Source organism: Anas acuta, chromosome 12 (genome assembly GCF_963932015.1).
Source record: "Anas acuta chromosome 12, bAnaAcu1.1, whole genome shotgun sequence".
In the NCBI taxonomy this organism is placed as follows: Eukaryota; Metazoa; Chordata; class Aves; order Anseriformes; family Anatidae; genus Anas; species Anas acuta.
The window spans coordinates 8,812,657-8,831,494 of NC_088990.1; the positions used below are offsets into that span (position 1 = coordinate 8,812,657).

Genomic DNA, 18,838 nt, shown 5'->3' on the forward strand with positions numbered 1-18,838 from the left:
ACTTTCTTTTTTTTTTTTTTAAGGTAATAAGCTCCATGAAGTACCCATCTATGACAATATTTCTGTCAGAGATTGTGGTCTATGCGGGGTTACTTGTCCCCTGTCTCTCCTTCTGGAGCAGGGACATACAGTAACCTTCTCTGGTCTCCGGTGTTTAGAGAAGAAGCTGGCTGTTCTAGTGGATTCTTCTGGCTCTGTCCTCCCACACTGGCCTTTGTTTTCCAAGATATCTCTTTCCTACTTTTCTTACCAGCCCATTTTGTAGTTATCCCACCCTGCTTATAAAACCCTCTTTTATAAATGTAAATAACATCAAAGATCTGTTCATCAGCAAGCATCCAAAAGCAACAGAGATGGAAATAATTTGGGAAGCAGCTCAAACCTCTTCCGTCGTCTCCCCAGACGTTCTTGCAACCTGGAGGGGAAGGCAGGAAGCAGCTCAGTTTGTGAGCAGAGGCTTTGCAGCCACAATCCAGTGCTTCCATTTCTAGAGCTGCTGTCCAGCCTGGGTGATGCTCAGCTGGGTACTGGAAGCTGCAGTAGGGTCACTTTGTCAGCTCTGCCCCTGGAGCCTCCCTTCTGTGCTCTGGTGTCACTGCTTGTGCACTGAGACCGTGGAAGGAGGATGCTCCTCTGCTGCCTTGCTTGCTTTGGTGGGGAACTGAGTGATCCAAAGTACTGAGTACTGCATTGCTTTCCTCGCTATGTGCCTGACGTGGCTTGGGGAGACCCAGCCCACCCTCTGGTTTCACCCTCTTCAGAACTCAAAAAAAAAATATTTGATGGCAGGAAAGAAAGCTTGGAAAGCTGACTGCTTTTGTTAGCAGGGTGCATCCATCCCCTGGGGTTTTGTGAAAGCTGTAAGAGGTCACGCAGTGGCTGGTGGTGCCTTGGCATGGTGGGCTCTGAAGTGGAAAGGTAAATTGGGTGTCTTATGCATGGTTGTACACATAGGGCTGTCATACCTGGCTGTCCCTTAAGGGAAATCCTTCTGATTTTAAGGGCCTGAAACTATAGGCACTCTTAGCTGAGCTTTAATGTGTGTGAAGTCCCTGATTTTATTTTCCTGTGCTTGTATCTTGGAAATGGAAATTTTTGAATACATCCTCTTAGGGCAGTTAACTCAATCAACTTAATTTTGTTCTCCTAGGATTGTGAAGACATGTTCAAAGGCTATTTTGTGTAAGAAGTTGATTTCTTCATTGTGTTTTTATTGATGCGTCATTCTGGAGATTGAAGATACCTACACAGTAACTCTTCATTTGTCTAGCAGGGTACAATCTGATTATATGCTTCAAAATGTTTTCTTTCAGGTATTTTTGGACACTGATATGGCTGAGTCTGTGATTTGGTCATTCCTGTAGCCACTGCCTGTGCTTTTCTTTTTTCTTGTTAAAAATATGCAGTTCCTGTTTTTCCTTCCTATTTGACATTCCCTAACTGTCCTTTCTTCTCATGCCTCCACATATTAAAGGCTGAACATAAGAGCAGAAACCCAACTCATTTTGCCTAGCCACAACCACCTAAATTGGACATCTGATTAGAACTATATGAGTCTGCCAGAGTAGTCAGTGACAAGAGCAAGGGCCCTACAAAAAGAGGGCTACTCAACCTGATTCAGATACATCCCTAAGCACTGGATGCATAGTAGTGCAAGGATGGTGTCATTTCTATTTCTATCTGTAAAGTTAACTTAAATAATCTCCTTTACTTCCATACTTTGAAGAGGAGATGAATCCAACCCTTGGCATGGTTTTCTTCAATTTTCTTTTATCCTTGAGGAAAAGGAGGCTGCAAGAATTTCTCATTACAAATACAGCATTATGTTCAGTCCCTTAAAATACCAGTCAATTGATTTGAAATTGTTTTATGATTACTAATTAAAAAAAGCAAAAACTGATCTACTGAATGATTTACACTAAAATGTGTTTTCTGAGGGGTAGGGACACTTTGCAGGTAGATTTATGGTTTTCACCATCTGTTTTAACAAATGAGTCAGCAGAGCATTTCAAAATAACCTTCGGTTATACCCATGAAACACGAGTTTGAATGTTCCAAGTGAATTACCGGCATGAGAGTACTAAAAGTACTTTTTTTCTGGAAATAGTGTTTTATCAGTTGTTTAGATGCTCTTGCTTTTATTTGTATGGAAATATGCCAATATACATTAATGTAGTGATTCCACATACCCGAAGCTTTTGACACAGCAGGACTTTTCATGGTATGGTAATGTAGGCAGAGGTATTGTTGGTTGTCCTTGCACATTCTTTTTTTTTTTTTTTGAAAAATATTGGATGAGTATTTTGTTCTGTTGCTTTTTGCTTGAAAAGGAGTTAATAAAAGTAAATGCACCAGAAGAAATTCATGGAATCAGTGAACAGATAAAATGTTACTATTTGAAATGCATAATGCTGCATAATGGGTTTATATAAAGAGTGGCAGAGATGAAGTGCTCTACAGACATAATGAAAGAAACATGGATTCCTGCTTCCATAATTGAAGTTCTTTTGTATTGATCTGTTGGGAAAGAATAGCAGGATTTTTGAACAGATTTGCTTTCCATTAGTAAATATATTTATCTGTAGCTCCGGATACTCAGCCAAGTTTGAAAAAAGAGAAGTTGGAAGGAGGATGCATTTTCTTTCATGATAATTAAATGTTATGACTGTAGATTTTTACCTCCAGAGTAAGTAAAGTTTATCTGCATTTAAAAAGTTTTAATTGCTTGCATACTTTACAGGAATTGCACAGAGACAAAACGTTCTTAACATGCAGAATAGGAAAAAATGATATAAATACATTATATTCCATCTTTCTTTTTTAGAGTGTAACAGACTGTTACTGATGGCTTGTAGAAGTACTTGCCACTAGTGGTCTGAAGACAGTTGCACTGTTTTTGTTCCTTAGATTAAGGATTTGAGGTTTGGGGATCTCATTAATCCTGGAACACTGGCAGAGGGATGAGTGCCAGCCTACATTTCAGGCTCAGGTCAGCTCTGCAAGGTGCCACGCAGAAATACAGGAAGACTTGGAGCTCTGCTAAGTTCAGTCTGGTCCACTGAGTGCTACCAAAATGTAAATAATAAAAAAACAGCATTGCCCAATAATTAATTCCTGCTCTAAACTCTTGACCTCTCTGGCAAACCAGGAAGTCCTGGAAGTTTTATTTTTCTCAGTTTGTACAGCTTCATTTCTCTTGGGAATTCAGCCCCACGTATCTCTACAGGGCAGTGTAACTACTGGTAAAGGTTGTTGGCCTTCCTCTGCCAGTCCCTCCGAGAAGCAGAACTGTGACAATCCCATAGGTAAACATTAATGCAGAGGCACCTGCTGTATATGCTGTGTTCTCTCAGCCATCTCCCAAGGCGCACGTAATGGTTATTAACAAAACTGCACTTGTTTTAAAGGAGCTGACAGCTTGCTAGGCTTTGATGGGAGAGCTTTGCTTTTGCTTAGAAATAAAAAGGAAAGCTTTTCCCCGTTTATGTTTGAAAGGGCTTTTCTGTAATTTTGTCATCATGGGTTTCCCCTTAGAGGTGATGGATTAAAAGATCTTTTTCCCCTCCCTTTTTCCCTACTTCTGTATTACAGAAATGGCATCTGACATTCCTGGCTCGGTGGCTTTGCCGGTGGCACCAATGGCAAGCGGACAGGTGAGAATGGCAGGATCCATGCCTTCCAGAGGAGGAAAGCGCCGCTCTGGGTAAGCCATTTCCCTTTTTTCAGTGCTGAATGGAAACTATTTGTATTGAACAACTGGAAATATACATGTGTTTGTATCTTTATTATACACTGTTTATATAGGTAAACTGTGTTATGGCATTAGTTGCTGGTGTTTTGCTTTTCTTTTCAACGTATCTGCTCTTACTGCAAGATCAAACTTGCTGATAGGAGTGGTGTTTGTTGCTTTGCACACTTCAAAGGACTTTGGGATTTGGCAAAGCATCCAGAAACAGAGTTTGGGTCCCATGGCTGTTTTTTGTGTAATGATTGTGTGCTGCCTATGTCTGTTTAATCTCAAAAGCATTTATCATTTGAATAAAGGTAATAAGATGTGTTCTTACTTGTACATGCCGACTTATCCAGCTTCATCTGAAAATTGGACCTGGAATCTCTCAAATAAATGCCTTCTGTTAATAATGTTTTCTTTATAGTCCCAGATACAGAAATAGCACAAGTAGTTTCTCTGTTCAGAGTTTGTGGTGTATGATATCCTAAACTTCATGGGAAATGCTGCGTAGTCTCCCCAGGTCTGGGAGAAAGGGCCTGAATCGAGTTCCTAACCTAGATGAAGGTTCTGCTAAAGAAGAAGATTTGTTTTATCCAAATATAATGGTTGGCATGGTGTAGCCATAGTTTTTCCATATCACATTGTTCCGTGGCAGCTGATAGTAATCTTCTGTATTAAAAGAAAAACATATCAAGAGATGCAGAAGAGCAGAAAAACACTCTAATACTATCAGAAGTACCAAAAATACTGTTTGTTTGTTTGTTTTTTCCTTAACAAATGGTTGATTGCAAGTAATGTTGATTCTTTCCCTGAGATACCTCTGGTAAAAGTGTGCCTGCAAAAGAGATTGGTTAGTATTATACTTAGCCCTAAATATTACAGTGGTAGGACTTAACGGGATCGATAGTGTGAATAAAATCTTCACTGAGAAGAGCTGATTCCCCGTGAGCGCTGCCCTAGGAATGGCTGGCCAAGACGTGCTGCCCATTCTGGGTGCCTGCCCAAGTACTGGTGCTGGAGTCTCGTTCCTGGAACAGTTTGAGAGAGGAGAACGTGGACCTTGCCTTGGATGCAGAAATGAGCTGGTGTGAGCTGAGCACTTGAGGCGTTTGCTCTGAGGGAGGTTCTTTGGACAGGACAGTTTGGAGGTTGTTCCCCTTGGAGTGTGCTTCCGTATGCTGAGCTAACTGTACAGAACCGCTCTGAAAAATTCCTGAAATCTGTTTTTAACAGCCCTTCCATTTTTAATTTGAAACTGTTCAGTGAAAAAGCCTTTTCAAAGTTGCCCTCAGAAGAGAAAACAAAGCATTAACATATTTTTATTGCTCCATGGCTTGTATAACCTTCTGTGCTTTTGAGTTGCAGGATAGTTGATCTCTTTTTTGATCATAAACCATGTCAACTACGAATACAAGTTTGCAAATTACTGTTACCAAGGGCTGATGCTGCTGACTGTGAAATCTTCTGATTATATTAAATCCTGACTTGATATTAATTGAAAGCTCTGCTTTAAATGTTGCATTTTAAATATCGTCAATCTATTTGCAAGGAACCAGAGTGGGGGAGGATAGGAAGAACGCAAAACCAAATGATTTCAAATGTATTTAATATGCAAATTCAGTGAATAAGATAGTACAGATTTGCTGTTATATCCATACTGTGGTACTTTATCTGTGCACCGTAGCTCTAAACTAATAACCCTTCTTCAAGCCTGAGCCAAGGGTGCGTTTTTTTTGTTCAGTGTGTACATATTCAGGCCTGGAGGGAAAGAATGCCTGCTGTGTCTAATTCCTTGAAGCTTCTCTTTGAACAAAGTTGCAGCTAACACTTGGTCCTTTCATTACTGTCCTGGCGATATATCTTTGTACACCTAAATCCTTGGGCATTTTAGAAATGAATGCTTTGTGTCAGACATAAAGGAATATAGCTCATGAACACAGTCGTCTTTTCTAGCTCCAGTTATCTCTGAAAATTGTTTCTTTTCTCATAATTGCTGAGGCAAGCTGGCAGAATAATTGCTGTATGGACTTGAATGTAGATCAGTTTAAACTCATTGGCTATCCAGGAGGTGTTCTGTGGTGCAGGCATTCAGCTTCACTGACAGCTCAGAAAAATATTTTTCCTTTCTATAAATTATACCAAGCACTTCATAGAAAAAAAGTGACAGCCTAGTAGTGCATAAGAGAAAACATCGCTGTGATCAGTAACTACTGAACGTAAAGTGAAGTCTTTATGTTTAAGGTAGAGGATAAACGGCGCTTTTTTGCCCTCCTTGGTTATCTGTACTTGGGGAGGAAGGGCTGTTTTTTTGTTTGCTTTTACAGAGGCATTGGTTTTGTTTCAGTTCAGCACATGGTCTTGCTGTTTCTCAGGCACAGAATGGGGAGATCTGGGGAAGAAGAGACCACAGCCAGCAATCTCTCTCCCTGGGTGCCCCTGTCTTGCACCGAACAAAGTAGTGCAGATCCTCATCCTCATCTCAGCAGCTCTGCCCCATCATTCCTACCTGCCCCTTCCTATACCGAATAATCGTGGCAAGCCATCTTTTGACACTGCTTGGGATTTTTACGTAATTATTTTGTTGTGTTCAAATTCTCTGCCATCTCATTTTTTAACCTGTGCAGAACCACCTTGTATTGTGAATTGTTTTATTGTATGAAAATGTTCCTAATTAAAAATCAGTAATAAAAAATATTTTGTCACATTATTTATGTTACCCACACATCTTTTGAGGAAAATATATTTTACTTAGTACCTCGTACATCAGATCTTTTCACAATTGATGAGAACAGTGTGAAAGAGGAAAATAAGACTTATGCTCCCTCCTCAAAACAAAAGAGCACAGTGCAGTTCTTTTTTAAAGTCTCTTTTTAATGGGAATTTTAAATGAAGATAAGATACTCTTTCAGAAACTTCTGAAATGATGTCATTTGTCTTCTTCGAGGTTGCTTCAATTGCTTTGGTACTGTGCAATATATTCTATCTGAACAGAAGATCTTATCTGCCAGGGTGTGGGGAGTTTGTTGGAATATTATTTTTGTGTGTTCTGCTGTGTTCAGCTAAAGGTTGCAGCTGATTCCTTACCTTTCACTTTGCCTTACTACAAAGCAGATGGAATGGTTCTGGCAGGAATTTAGAATCACTGACTTTAAACCTGAGGGTGGTTTTTTTTCAGACTTTTAGAGGATTTTTTTTTTTTTTCATTTTGCACAGTGAAATGTGAAAGTGGGAAACTTATTTATTAACAAAGAGGGGGCAGATATATTTGCATTTTTACAAGTATTGACATTTTCATGAACTACATGTTCAATTTCTTCTTTATTTATATTATTGCATTTGGAAAGAAGTCAAGATTTTTTGGTAGTTGAACAAAGCAAAGGTGTTATTTAGAGATTTAGTATGCTGCAGTCTGGCATTGCACCCTAGACAAAGAGTTTCTGCAGTGATGAGCCTCCTATGCATATGGTAGGGGTTACCTATGGGTATTAACCCATCAAGATCTTATGAGATGAGAAGCTGATAGCCAGCCATTTGGGTAAGAAGGGAGTAAGGAGTAAGTGGGACTATGCATTGAGCATGGGCAGCAGGATCGAGCCTTAAACTGTCATCAGGCTCTCTGTAATTCTTGGTATTATATTCTGGTAATAATAAAACTTAGTCTAAAGTGCAGCAGAGACAATATTTGATTTTTGAGGGGAAAATCCATTTCTTAGCACTCAGCTAGAGTATTTGGCGGGAAGCTAAGAAAATCTACCCCAGTATGGAATCCTAGTGTATTGGAGAGGAAGAAAAACGAATTAAAAAATATTGCATCCCAAATTTAAGCAGGGTCTTACTAAATCTCTGGGGAAAAGTCTTTTCCCTATAGTATGGCTATGTATTTTTTTCTGCCCATGTTCCCTACACTTGAAACTCCAGCTTTATTTCAGTTGTGTTTTCAGTTGCCAGTGAAACCAGGGAAGGATATACCTGATGTGATGATTTTGCAAGTTGTTCTAGCTGCAGCCAGCCCAGTGCCTGCCTGAGTGTGTGCTTTACTTAAAATGAAACAGCTCTCACCTAACATTGACTTTCACATTTTTAGCAGAAGCACTGTGAGCGAAATAACCCAACCCCAAAGTTGGTTCTGGGCTATTGTATATACACATCTATGTGCATAAAGGCACACTGCTATGTGGGGAAGAAGCAGGTAGGTACGAGGACAGCTTCAACAAGATGATAACGCACAAATGTTAAAATACAATTAGTGCTGCTGCACATCTGAGGAAATCCAGGCTGTGGATGCCAGCACCAAAGGCCACGTTTGGGTCTAGCAGCACATCACAGGGTCCTCCTGGCTTAGTGCTTCTGCATAGGAGATGTCGCTGGCCGCTGGAGGTCGGTGTTGTTCTGCGCAATGCAGCTGAGAGGTCACTGGCAAGGGAAGTGATTTAGAAACTGGGTTTGGTGATAATTAGGTGAGCAAGAATGTAATTTATAGTGACAATGATGATTGCATCAAACAACCAAATTAAATGTGCATCTCTTCTTAAGACTCTTTTGGGAAAATGGTTTTCTCCTTGCTTCCTTTAGAAATGAATAATCACTATTGCCATCTGGAAAATATTACTCTGTCTTTTCTAATACCATTTCCAATTCCTGTGCTTATTTGCTGCTCATGTCCTGATTGTACGTAGATTGCTGTGAGTCAGATGTATCTTTGATATCAAAATTAGGAAGCAAGGCTGTATTGTCTAACTGGAGCACATTCTGCTGTATGTTTGTGCAATTTTAAAGACTATTTTTACACCACTGATCCCATACTCTGCATGTATGTCTTAATTTTTAATTGGAAAGTAGTGGTTTTTTTTTGTTTGTTTGTTTTTGTTTGTTTTTTAATATTGAATTAAATATTGTCACTTTTCAGGGTTTTGCCTTTAATATGACATGTATCTATTGTTAACATGAAGTAGTAGATGCATCAAAATTTTAATTATATAAATTGTATTATATTACACTGAAATGCTAGAAAGCTTTGAGTGTGAAGAAACCCAACAAAACCATTTGCAAAAAAACCAATGATTTCCTATCTACATGAATTACATTTATGTGACTGCTCAAGTCTCTGCCATACTAACATAGCTTCTTATTAAAATAAATACACTAACACAATAATTGTATACGGTAATTTTATATCAGATGGTTCTTAGTCTGACATAATGCCAGAGTCGCCCCCTTGTAATCGGGATATCTATTTGTCTACCTCTTCTTAGGGATACAAAAATGTAAAAAAATACTTTGTAAAAAGCTTTGTAGTGACAATATCAACAGGAAGGAGGTAATCATGCTGCGTACTGTAGGAAAGTAATCTAGGTGACTAATTTAGGAGGTTAATCTTCCTAGTGTCTCTGTGTAAAGTGAAGAAAGAGGTTCTTGCATTTTGTGGCTCCCTAGAGCATCCTAACTGGAGGGCTAGGATTTGGCCCAAGGAAGAGCTCATCTCTTTTACTTAAGAAGAAGGTCTGGGACATAAAGCAGGTAAGTTGGGGGCACAGTAGACCCACAGGTCATTTTAATATGGCCTAGGTAAGGTATACTACAAAGTAATTGCTGTCTACAGCCAGGTAATTGCTACCTACAGCCTGGTTGGTAATTCATGTGAAATTACTGGTGATATAGGACAGGTCTAAGAGTGTGCCATGGTTATGATCAATAGAGGTGAAATACGTAATCTTTTTGGCGAAGAGGCTGGGAGTTCATACTGCTCTACCTTTAATTTCTGTAGATTTCTATCAGGCCTGTGAGATATAGCACTTCTGGCTGTTTCACAAGAATTGCATTTGTTTAATATTTCCTTTTATTTGTTGATTTTAGCAGTGTGGATTTTTGTGTATCAGAACAGGGTGTTGTTTGTTTTTTTTTTGTTTCATTCTGGTGGTGGTGGTTGTTGGTTGTTTTTTTTTGTTGTTGTTTTTTAACTTGTGTTCTTTGTATTCCTGGCAGCTAATAAGCTACTTTTAGGGGGTCTGGAGAGTATGAGCAAGACGAGTCTACAGCCATCACTACCCCCAGTCAAAATATATATCAAACAAGATTGCGAACCATTGACTTGAATGTTCATGTCACCATTGCCAATTTCATTATTACATATTTGGAAATCTTGCTTTTACAGAATGGATTTCGATGATGAAGATGGGGAAGGGCCCAGCAAATTTTCAAGGTGAGCCTTTATGAAGAGTTGGCCAAATTTCTTACTTTTTCAGTGGAGAAAGACAGCTGTCCCACTACTGCTGTTTTATAGTCTCTGTGGATATGGGCTGAAGAAATTGCCAACAGCTTGACCTAAATTCTAGTTACAGTTTACCAGCTTCCTCTGCAAATTAGGCACGCTGGCAAAAATCTGCTTAATGTAGTTATTGGCTTACAAAGCTGACAGAATGTTTGTGTCATAATTTCACTCTGCAGCTAAAAATCACAATTTTTCTCATTTGACATAGCTTAGTATTTCAACTGCTGTAAATGAATTTTGATAATTTGACATTGCTGAAGTTGTCTTTTTGCCACTGAAAAAGAATTTTATTTCAAAATTAGTTCAGATACTAACTACTTGTTAAGACAATCTGACAGATCCTAGAGGCATGGGTTGTTTTTTTAAGATTAAAGGTCATTATGTACCATTAGGTGTAACTGAATAGTAGGAATTGCCAAAATAAATGTTAAAGTTAATGTGGAATATTCTATGCTAGAAACAAAAACAAACATCAAAGCATCATTGCCATTTTTCACTTTTCCTTTTGTTCCAGTCACACTGTTTGCATTTTTTCATTAGAAACCAAGTGGCTGCACTGAGAATAGATCCTGTGAGGCCTACGGATAACTGCTGATCATTCAAATTGTAATTGCAGCTATATAGCAGCAGCCATATTCAAGCACAGGGTTTTAACAGGATGTGTTGCAACACCATAACATAACCTCCTGGACAGGACCAGCAGCACACAAGTTGAGCTGGTGTCTTTTACACAAAGAATATTCCAGTCTGTGGCATCAAAACTCCTGGTCTGAGGGCTAGTCTAACGTTTGGTAGAAGATGTGTTTAAGGGTACAAGATTACTAATTAATATGATCTGATTTTTGTCTGCATAAGCATGAGGGTTTCTAGGCACAGTTGCGCACATGAGTTGGTCTTTCTCCAGCCTTGCTTCAGCCATGGGTTGTGGGGAAAGCCAATATTTCCATTATTTTTATTGGAGAAGTATGGTGTAGAGTGCGTAAGACTCTCTGATTTTAGATGCCAGATCAAAATATGATATTTAAATCTTAAATGATGTAAAAACAAACAAACAAAACAGATTGTTCTGCTTTTAGAGAGGGTACAGAAAAACAATGTAGAGATGCCCAGGGCCATGTGCAGACATCCTCTTCTGGCCACGGCTGACCTCTCAAGGAGATGTTATTTTTAGTTGTCCTCCTTCTAGGACTTTTTCCCTTCTCCAAACTGCTCACATAACTGATTCATAGCTTGTGTTGGCCAAAATTAGTTAGCAAAGAATTGCTTTTTACAAGTTTAAGCTAACCCAGCTTGCCTTGACTGAAGTACCTCACTAATGCACTCGTAGAGGTCAGCTGGGAGACTGGAAGGGAGAAAAGAGTAGCTGGAGGCAACAGCATCTTCAGCCCAGCCAGCCAGACCAGAATGAGTAGGCAATCCCTAACCTAGCAGCAGCACTAGAAGTAGTGGTGTTAGCATGGTGCTCCATGTGTGTCAACACACCTTGCTTCTCAGGGAGTTCCAAGGGAGCTCAGGTACCTGCATGACTTCTCACTGTCACCTGGAGACACATGCATGGACTTCTCACCTAACGGCATGTGGCCATTCCTCATTGAATCTGTATTGTTTAAAATTGTTTGAGCACAGTATGTTCTCAGGGCAGGGTCAAGTGGAAAAAAGTAACATTTTCACTTGAAGGTTTTGAGGGTGTTAGTGCTAAAACAATGTAGGAAGGAATGCGGCTCAAGTCTCACTTAAGCTTTGTCATGAGAGTTTGAATCAGTGAGGAAGGAAAATATGAAGCCTCATAGAGGAGTTTGCACGTTTGTGGTACTTAAAATTACTTTTAACTCATTTCAGATGATAAAAAGTTAATTATTAGGTTTTAGAAGAGAAAAGATGCTTAGTTATGCTGTGTTTCCTTATCAAGTAATAAGCAAAAGCTTCATAGGCTCTCTGTAGTAATAAATGACATTGTTTTGGAAAGACATAATTCTAATGCAAAATCTTACTGGTCTGTTCTTAACCAGTGATACTCTTCACTTGTAGAAAACCCATTAGCACTTTTTTTTTTTTTTTTTGTATTTTCAAAAACGTACTTTTTCCGTTTTGGAAAAAAGCATTTTTGGTTTCTTCAAAAGTAAGATATTTGTTTTCAAGATGCAAAAAATGCATCTTTTTGTAACTACTTTAGCAAAATCTAATTTTGAAGGATCAGTATGTTTTTAGGGAAGAGAAAGGAAAAAGAGCATGTCCTTTTTTAGTAAAACATCATATTGGTGCCATCTCTGGAACAGCACTTCATAAGCAGTGAAAATTCAATGCTGTGGGGCAGAAGTCCCATTGATCTGGATTTCCTCTGTAAAGTTGACAGTGATACACCACGAGTACCTGTTTGGGCATCTAACTTCTGTTGATTTGGGAGGGAATGAGATAACTGCTTACTTCTAGATATTTATGCCAGTTTTAATTTCACTTCTATTTACCTAGCAGTTTCATCTGCCTGACAGTCTTGCCAACAGATGGTGCATCATAGATACCTACCAGAGCTTTTTTCTGAAGGCATCCCTATATATTGCATTGCACTTAAGTGTGTGTCTGTGCCCTCCCATGTTATCTGTAGACCATCAGTGCCCTCTACTGAAAGGAGCGAGTTGTGGTTGCAATCTGGGAAAGATACAGCTCATTCACTTCCAACACAGCAATGAATATTTCATGGGCTGCTGCTGATAGAAGCTCAGTGGTGTTTTCCGCAATGGTGCTGGTTGTTAAGTTTCCCAAGCAATAAGTGTATGTCGGAGTGTCTGCATAAATCCACTGAAATACGTCTTCAACTTGTTTTAAATGTACAAATGAGGTTTTTGAATCAGCATGGCTTGGAAGTTTCATTAAACTCCACATTTTCTTTGCTTTATTATTTTCATGCCCTCATATTTCTTGCTGTTATTTGTAATAGTTTGCAGTTGTGAACCTCTTTGCTTTCTGCTGTGTGTTGACTTTACTGCAATGTATAACCCTTGTGAATTTACTTGCTATCTTTTGTTTATAGGTATGATGGTGATCAAATCTCTGGTGATAAGGAAAAGTTTGCAAGGTAGGCGTGTTCCGTAGAGGTCTTCTGCTGAGAGAAAAGAGGGGAATGGTCATATCCAAAACATCTCAGTATTTGTGCGTTAGCTTAGAGAGCTGGTTATTTTGTTTCTAGGTGGGAAGATGATCAAAGTACTGCTGACACAGAAAGGATGGCCAGGTATGAAAAAGGAAAATCAAAAATGGTTTGCCCCCATTTTTATTTTATATGATGCAGTTCTGACTGTCAGAAGGGTTGACTGATCCAAAAGTGCTTGAAGTCAGAAACACTAACGCTGGACCAAAGTGGGTTTGGATCAGCTCCCACGATCTCCCAAAATGTAATGTGCCTCCAAAACATCCACACAAAAACAAAGCTGGAATTGACAGAATTAGGACATCATCCTGCACATGTTTATGAATGCCAGGGTTCCCTGGGCAGGCCCTTTTGGAAAAGGAGCACAGCCCATCTTTTTCTTTTAAGAGTTTAAATTTGAACTAGTTTCAGGAAAGTTTCAGGGTTTTGTTTGGTTGAACCTTTTCATGGCCAATTGGTTAACATACTAATACTTTTTAGCTTTTATGATCATAAACGAAATAAATGGACTATTGGATATTCTTCTCTTTCTTCTCAGGAAGTCCTGCAGTCTGTTTACTCCTTATAATGGTTGTTTATAATGATCATTAGTATCAAAATACTTTAGTGGCAGACAATGAAATATGTATTTATAAATGCAAAATATGTGTTGAATGTGTGTTCTTTGTCTCTCTTGTCTCTCAGCCACCATTTCTGAGAAAATGCTGAACTTAGACCAAGCTTTCATCGTGTAAAAATGCATTTTTTTCCCCTTGTCTGTATTTATCGTCATGTAATAAAGACTTGAACACACATGCTCTTATGTACATGCACACTGTCACACAAGATGTTCTACTTGTTTGTATGTACGCAGTCCGACTCCCACAGGCAGTGATCTCTCCCACATATGTGCAGACCCACACAAAGGCTGTGTATCAGCCATTTGGAATGGAAAGGTTTGTTATTAAGTTGTAACAGACAGCAAGTCAATAGAGACCTTAGCTAAGGGACTCTGTGATGTACTAAAACACCATGGGCTATCATTGCTGGGATCCATACCTGCATTTCCTGGGTGTAGATACAGTAAGCACAGGCATCAGTAGGAATAATAACAGCATGGAGCCCTAACACTTAGTAATTCTGGATGCAGTGCCCTATACTTAAAACTCCTGCATGTGCAGGGAAGAGGATATACAATGCAAAGCAGGGCAAGCCCGTGCATTCCTCTATTTCAGGAAGCAGCATGCTATAGCTTGGATTTTTCTCTGCATTTTCAGAAAGGGCTCCATTATTAAAGTAGTTGAAAAGTGTGCTAAGCCTTTCATGATCACTCTTCATAACATTCAGTTCCAAAGAATGTTGCAGTTTCTTTTAAATTTGTGTTTCTGTACTGACCAATGCTGGTGGACTCTCCATGTGATCACCTTTCACATCTTGTTGGATCAGCCAGAGATCCCACAAGAAAATGCCATGCACAGCTCATTGAAATCAGTGGAAGATGCTGCTTTGACATCCGAAGCATCACATACCTGTTGTGTACTTGTATTTAGCTGCCACCTGACAGGTACAGTATCTGAAATATAAGTACTAGGCAGAGAAGTCTTCTAGGTCCTTTTGGACTGTCTCTCGGTTCTGCATTTATTGGTGAAATTCCTTGATAGCGATCAAGCAGTGGTGATTTACAGTAAGGGAGAACTGAACTCTCAGATCTTCAGCCCTGGCAGACTTTGGTGACTGTCAGTTTTGAGAATTCTCAGATTTGGCTCACCAGCTCAGTCATATGTTTTCTATAAAAGATGAGAACACTGGAGCTCGGCCTGAAGCAGGGCAGCATCAAGTACTGTCATTGTTACTTCCCTGCTGTGTTAGATTGTTCTTGTACATAAATTCTGATCTTTGTCTGACAAGCCAGATGTTTACTTGCTGTCTTTTGTATTCATTTTATTTATTTACTTTTTTTTTTTGGTATGTACTCTTATACCATATATAGTCCCAGTCCTGTCTGATCCTGTAGGCCTGTAGCGTCTCCCTGCAGGCCTGTGGCTTTGTACTGGGATGTGGGACTTTCCACAAAGCATTAGAGGACTGGAGACCTATGTTGTCCTTAAGTGGGTGGTTGTGGGTGTAGGCTTTTTCTTTTTTTTAGCTGTCAGTCAGAACTGACTCTTACTCCTGACACGATCCAGTTGTTAGCGAGAGCTTTCCTCTGAAGGAGGCCTCTTGCAAGCAGAGCCAACACCTAGAGCAAGGACTGGAAGCTGTGAGATGCAGGACATCTGTAGCAAATTTGGGCATTTGGCAGGAGTTGACAGGTGTCAGTACCTCATATTTTTCTACTTCCATTATTAGTCCTTCAACAAAGGATACTAAACTGCTTAAGAGATTAAGGCCAGAAACAAATAGGCTAGAAATATGGGTTCTTTTCACATTTATCCTTCTGTAGCCTGGATTTCTGTCTATAAACTGAGAGATAATAGTGCTTAGCTTTGTAAAGTACTTTGCTCTCCTGGAGGGAAAGCTGCAAAACAAGTGTGAAGTATTATGATTTATTACCTCTGATTGAAATTCTTACACTGATCCTGTCTGCTTTTCTGTTGGTTTGGTGTTTCTCTAAATGATCAGGGAGAATCACAGTGAAATTGAGAGGCGCCGAAGAAATAAGATGACACAGTACATCACCGAACTGTCTGATATGGTACCCACTTGTAGTGCGTTGGCTCGTAAACCTGACAAGCTGACGATTCTTCGGATGGCTGTTTCACACATGAAATCAATGAGGGGCACTGGAAATAAATCTACTGATGGAGCTTACAAGCCTTCGTTTCTTACAGAACAGGTAGTGTGTTTTTTTCACAAATAGCTGTTTTCTCTGGTTTGTGGTCTTCAGTGGTGTGAGGAAGTGCTGAGAGGAGTATGGTCTCAGTTTGACCCTTCACTGTTGAGTAGTAACTGGTACAAGCTAAACAACCAAGACGTAAATGAACACAGGTTTCTTGTGAGTTTTTGGACTTTATCATAACCATATGAGAGATCCCTTGCTCTGAAGCTGCAGAATGGACATTCTTGTCCATTTTCACGGCATAAGGTGATACTTAACATTGAGGTCTGTCCTTCTGAAAAGAAAATCACAGGCAGTCCATTGTCATTGGAGATGACTATTCATCTCTAGGACTGGGTTCCTCCTGTCCTAACACAGTTTCTCTAGAAAAGATAGAAAGGAATCTGCAAAAATCTGCCTCTCCATCCTTAGTTTAAAGGAAGATTTAAAAAATTGTTTAGTTTCAATGCATAAGTTCTAGGCGGCTGAACTGGGCTGAGATGAATCCCATCTGTAGCAGCTGAGGTTACATTTTTGATGGAGGAGGAGGGAACATGCACCCAGTTTTCAAAGAAAACCTGTGCTTAACAGAGTGCACTGGAAATTCCTACCACCTTCATTGTTTTTGAAGTCCAATGAGTGTAATGTGCATTTTTGTGGTCTGAACAGTATAAGTACTTACACATGTAAGTTATGGCTAGAGGTACTACTTCTTTCTGTTAGAGAAACAGCAGCTGTTGCTGACCTCTGAGTGTTCACGTCTCTACATATTCTGGCTTTCCTGAAGTGTGCTTCTAGAGGGACTGACATTCAACTGGCTTTTGGTAGGGCATCTTGCTCACTTGTCCTTGCAACTTGGCTTTTGAACTTTGCAGGATGACAGAGCTTATCTTTTGTTAATTATATATTCAAAGCAGTTAATTATATATTCCTTGTCCTCTGTATAGTGCAGCCAGCTTGCAGTGAGAGTTTGTTTTGTTTTGTTTTGTTTTTTACTGTACTAAGGGATTCAGAAGTGATGTGCTTTCTCTACAGTAAAGAAGTTGAAGCCAGCAGAAATCTTCAGTCTGTTAAGTGTTTCTCCAGATGTGTTATCTATTTCTTTTGGGCTTTAGTAGAATTAATTAGATTTTGATCCTCACCTTATCAGGTAGTATCTGCCACTCTCACACCAGCCATGCTGTGCTATCTAACCTGAAATGGGGCTCAGGAAGCTCCCTATATGAGTTTCAGATGCAGTAACTCATTGCTGTATCCTATTAAGCCGTGATACTTGCTGAAGGCGCCAGGCAAGGGCTGTGCAAGCTTGTTTTTCATGAACTGGGGAGATAGTTGTCATCTTTTCACATCATAAGTTTTCAAGCTCTGTTAACCAAAGGCAGTGTTTGTGTGTGATGCATGCAAAGAGCTGTTGGCATATGCAATTCAAGATATTGGGTGTCTAGACCAAATGTCTGAAAGCGAGGGACAGAACTGCCTTGATTTAAAGGTCTGTGTCCCCCAACTTCTGATCCCAAGGTGGAGTAGAGGCTCTGGGTGCTATGTCTCAGGCAGATATGTGGGTATCTCAGGCAGAAGTGATCAGGACAATGAGCAGGAGACCACATAAAGAAAGGCAAAGGGCAAGGGTGTTGCAGTCATCTTGGGTCTCAAAAGCTTTGTGTCCACAGGTTGGAAAAGGAAAGCAAGAAATAGTATAAGTTTCTTGTGTGATGGCTTGGGCATCCTAATAGGAGAGGAGGCTGAGGATTCCTGTCCTTGCCCCATTACAGTTTCTGTCTTTTATCCACCGACTGTTTAATTTACAAACAGAACTTATCCTGAGGGGGAGAAGAAAAAAAAAAAAAAAGAAAACAAACAAAAAGTCTTGTTGTTTTCTTTCCAGTTAAATTATCCAGGACATTTAATTAAGGGATGGGTCTGCCATATGAGTTCTAGCCCTTCATTTCCTCTGTTTGTACTCCTAAATGACTTTATAAAAAAAATATTAGATATCTATCATGCACCAGGCAGTGAGTTTTAGTTTATTTTCTTAAAGTGTATTGAGATAACCAAATCAAAGGCAATAAAGGAAAACAATATTGTTTGTTACTAAGGTCAGCAATTTATATTCTGCTGCTAATTTGGATGTGTTTTTTTTTTTTTTCAATACTACAATAAAAATTCTCCCAACGTTGTGCTCATCTATTAAAGTCACAAGAAAACAATATTCTTTGGCAGTGACATATGTGTTACTTAATTCCCTTTTCTTGCTGGCCTTCTAATCAAATCCTTTCTTTGAAAGGAACTGAAACATCTTATCCTGGAGGCTGCAGATGGGTTCCTGTTTGTAGTTGCAGCTGAGACTGGAAGAGTCATCTACGTATCTGATTCTGTGACTCCTGTGCTGAACCAGCCTCAGTCCGAATGGTTTGGCAGCACTTTGTACGAGCAAGTTCACCCAGATGATGTGGAAAAGCTACGGGAGCAGCTGTGTACATCTGAAAACTCTATGACAGGTCAGATATATCTGATGTATGGTTCTTTGCATTATGGATCCCTGCAGAGTTTTTCTGACATTCAAATGCCTGTTGTTACAAATCTGGTAAAAATGGAGTTCTGCAAGATTAGAGTGCTTTTTCTCTTGCAGGCACTGCGGTAATTTAAGTCATCTTTTGCATCGCTACATTTTGTTTCCTATTTATTCAACTTTAGTCAAACCATGTAGGTCTACCTTTCAGACTCCTGGCTTGGGTAGGTTTGGAAGCTGAATTGTTTTCAGGCACAGTCTGGAAATCTGGATTGTTTTCCTTTCATCCTCAATGAACTTGTGACTTCTTTACAAATGTGTTGCTTTATGGCAGTGTTTATTTTGAAGGCAAAAATCATACTTCAGACTTTTCCATTTTCATAAAAGTT

General features: G+C 39.5%; 1 protein-coding gene across 10 annotated transcripts in view; it reads left to right on the forward strand.

Annotated features, from left to right (window-relative positions):
- The window catches only part of ARNT2 (aryl hydrocarbon receptor nuclear translocator 2), a 175,542-nt gene that overhangs the window by 90,146 nt on the left and 66,558 nt on the right, over positions 1-18,838 (forward strand). For 6 of the 10 annotated variants that reach the window (XM_068696302.1, XM_068696303.1, XM_068696311.1 and 3 more), the window contains exons 2-7: positions 3,592-3,703; positions 9,882-9,929; positions 13,027-13,071; positions 13,183-13,227; positions 15,745-15,958; positions 18,225-18,438. In XM_068696302.1, coding sequence (XP_068552403.1) covers positions 3,592-3,703; positions 9,882-9,929; positions 13,027-13,071; positions 13,183-13,227; positions 15,745-15,958; positions 18,225-18,438 — 678 coding nt within the window. Of the gene's footprint in view, positions 1-3,591; positions 3,704-9,881; positions 9,930-13,026; positions 13,072-13,093; positions 13,228-13,827; positions 14,687-15,744; positions 15,959-18,224; positions 18,439-18,838 lie in introns of those variants that run through there. The other 4 variants (XM_068696305.1, XM_068696306.1, XM_068696308.1 and 1 more) reach the window with 4 other exon arrangements.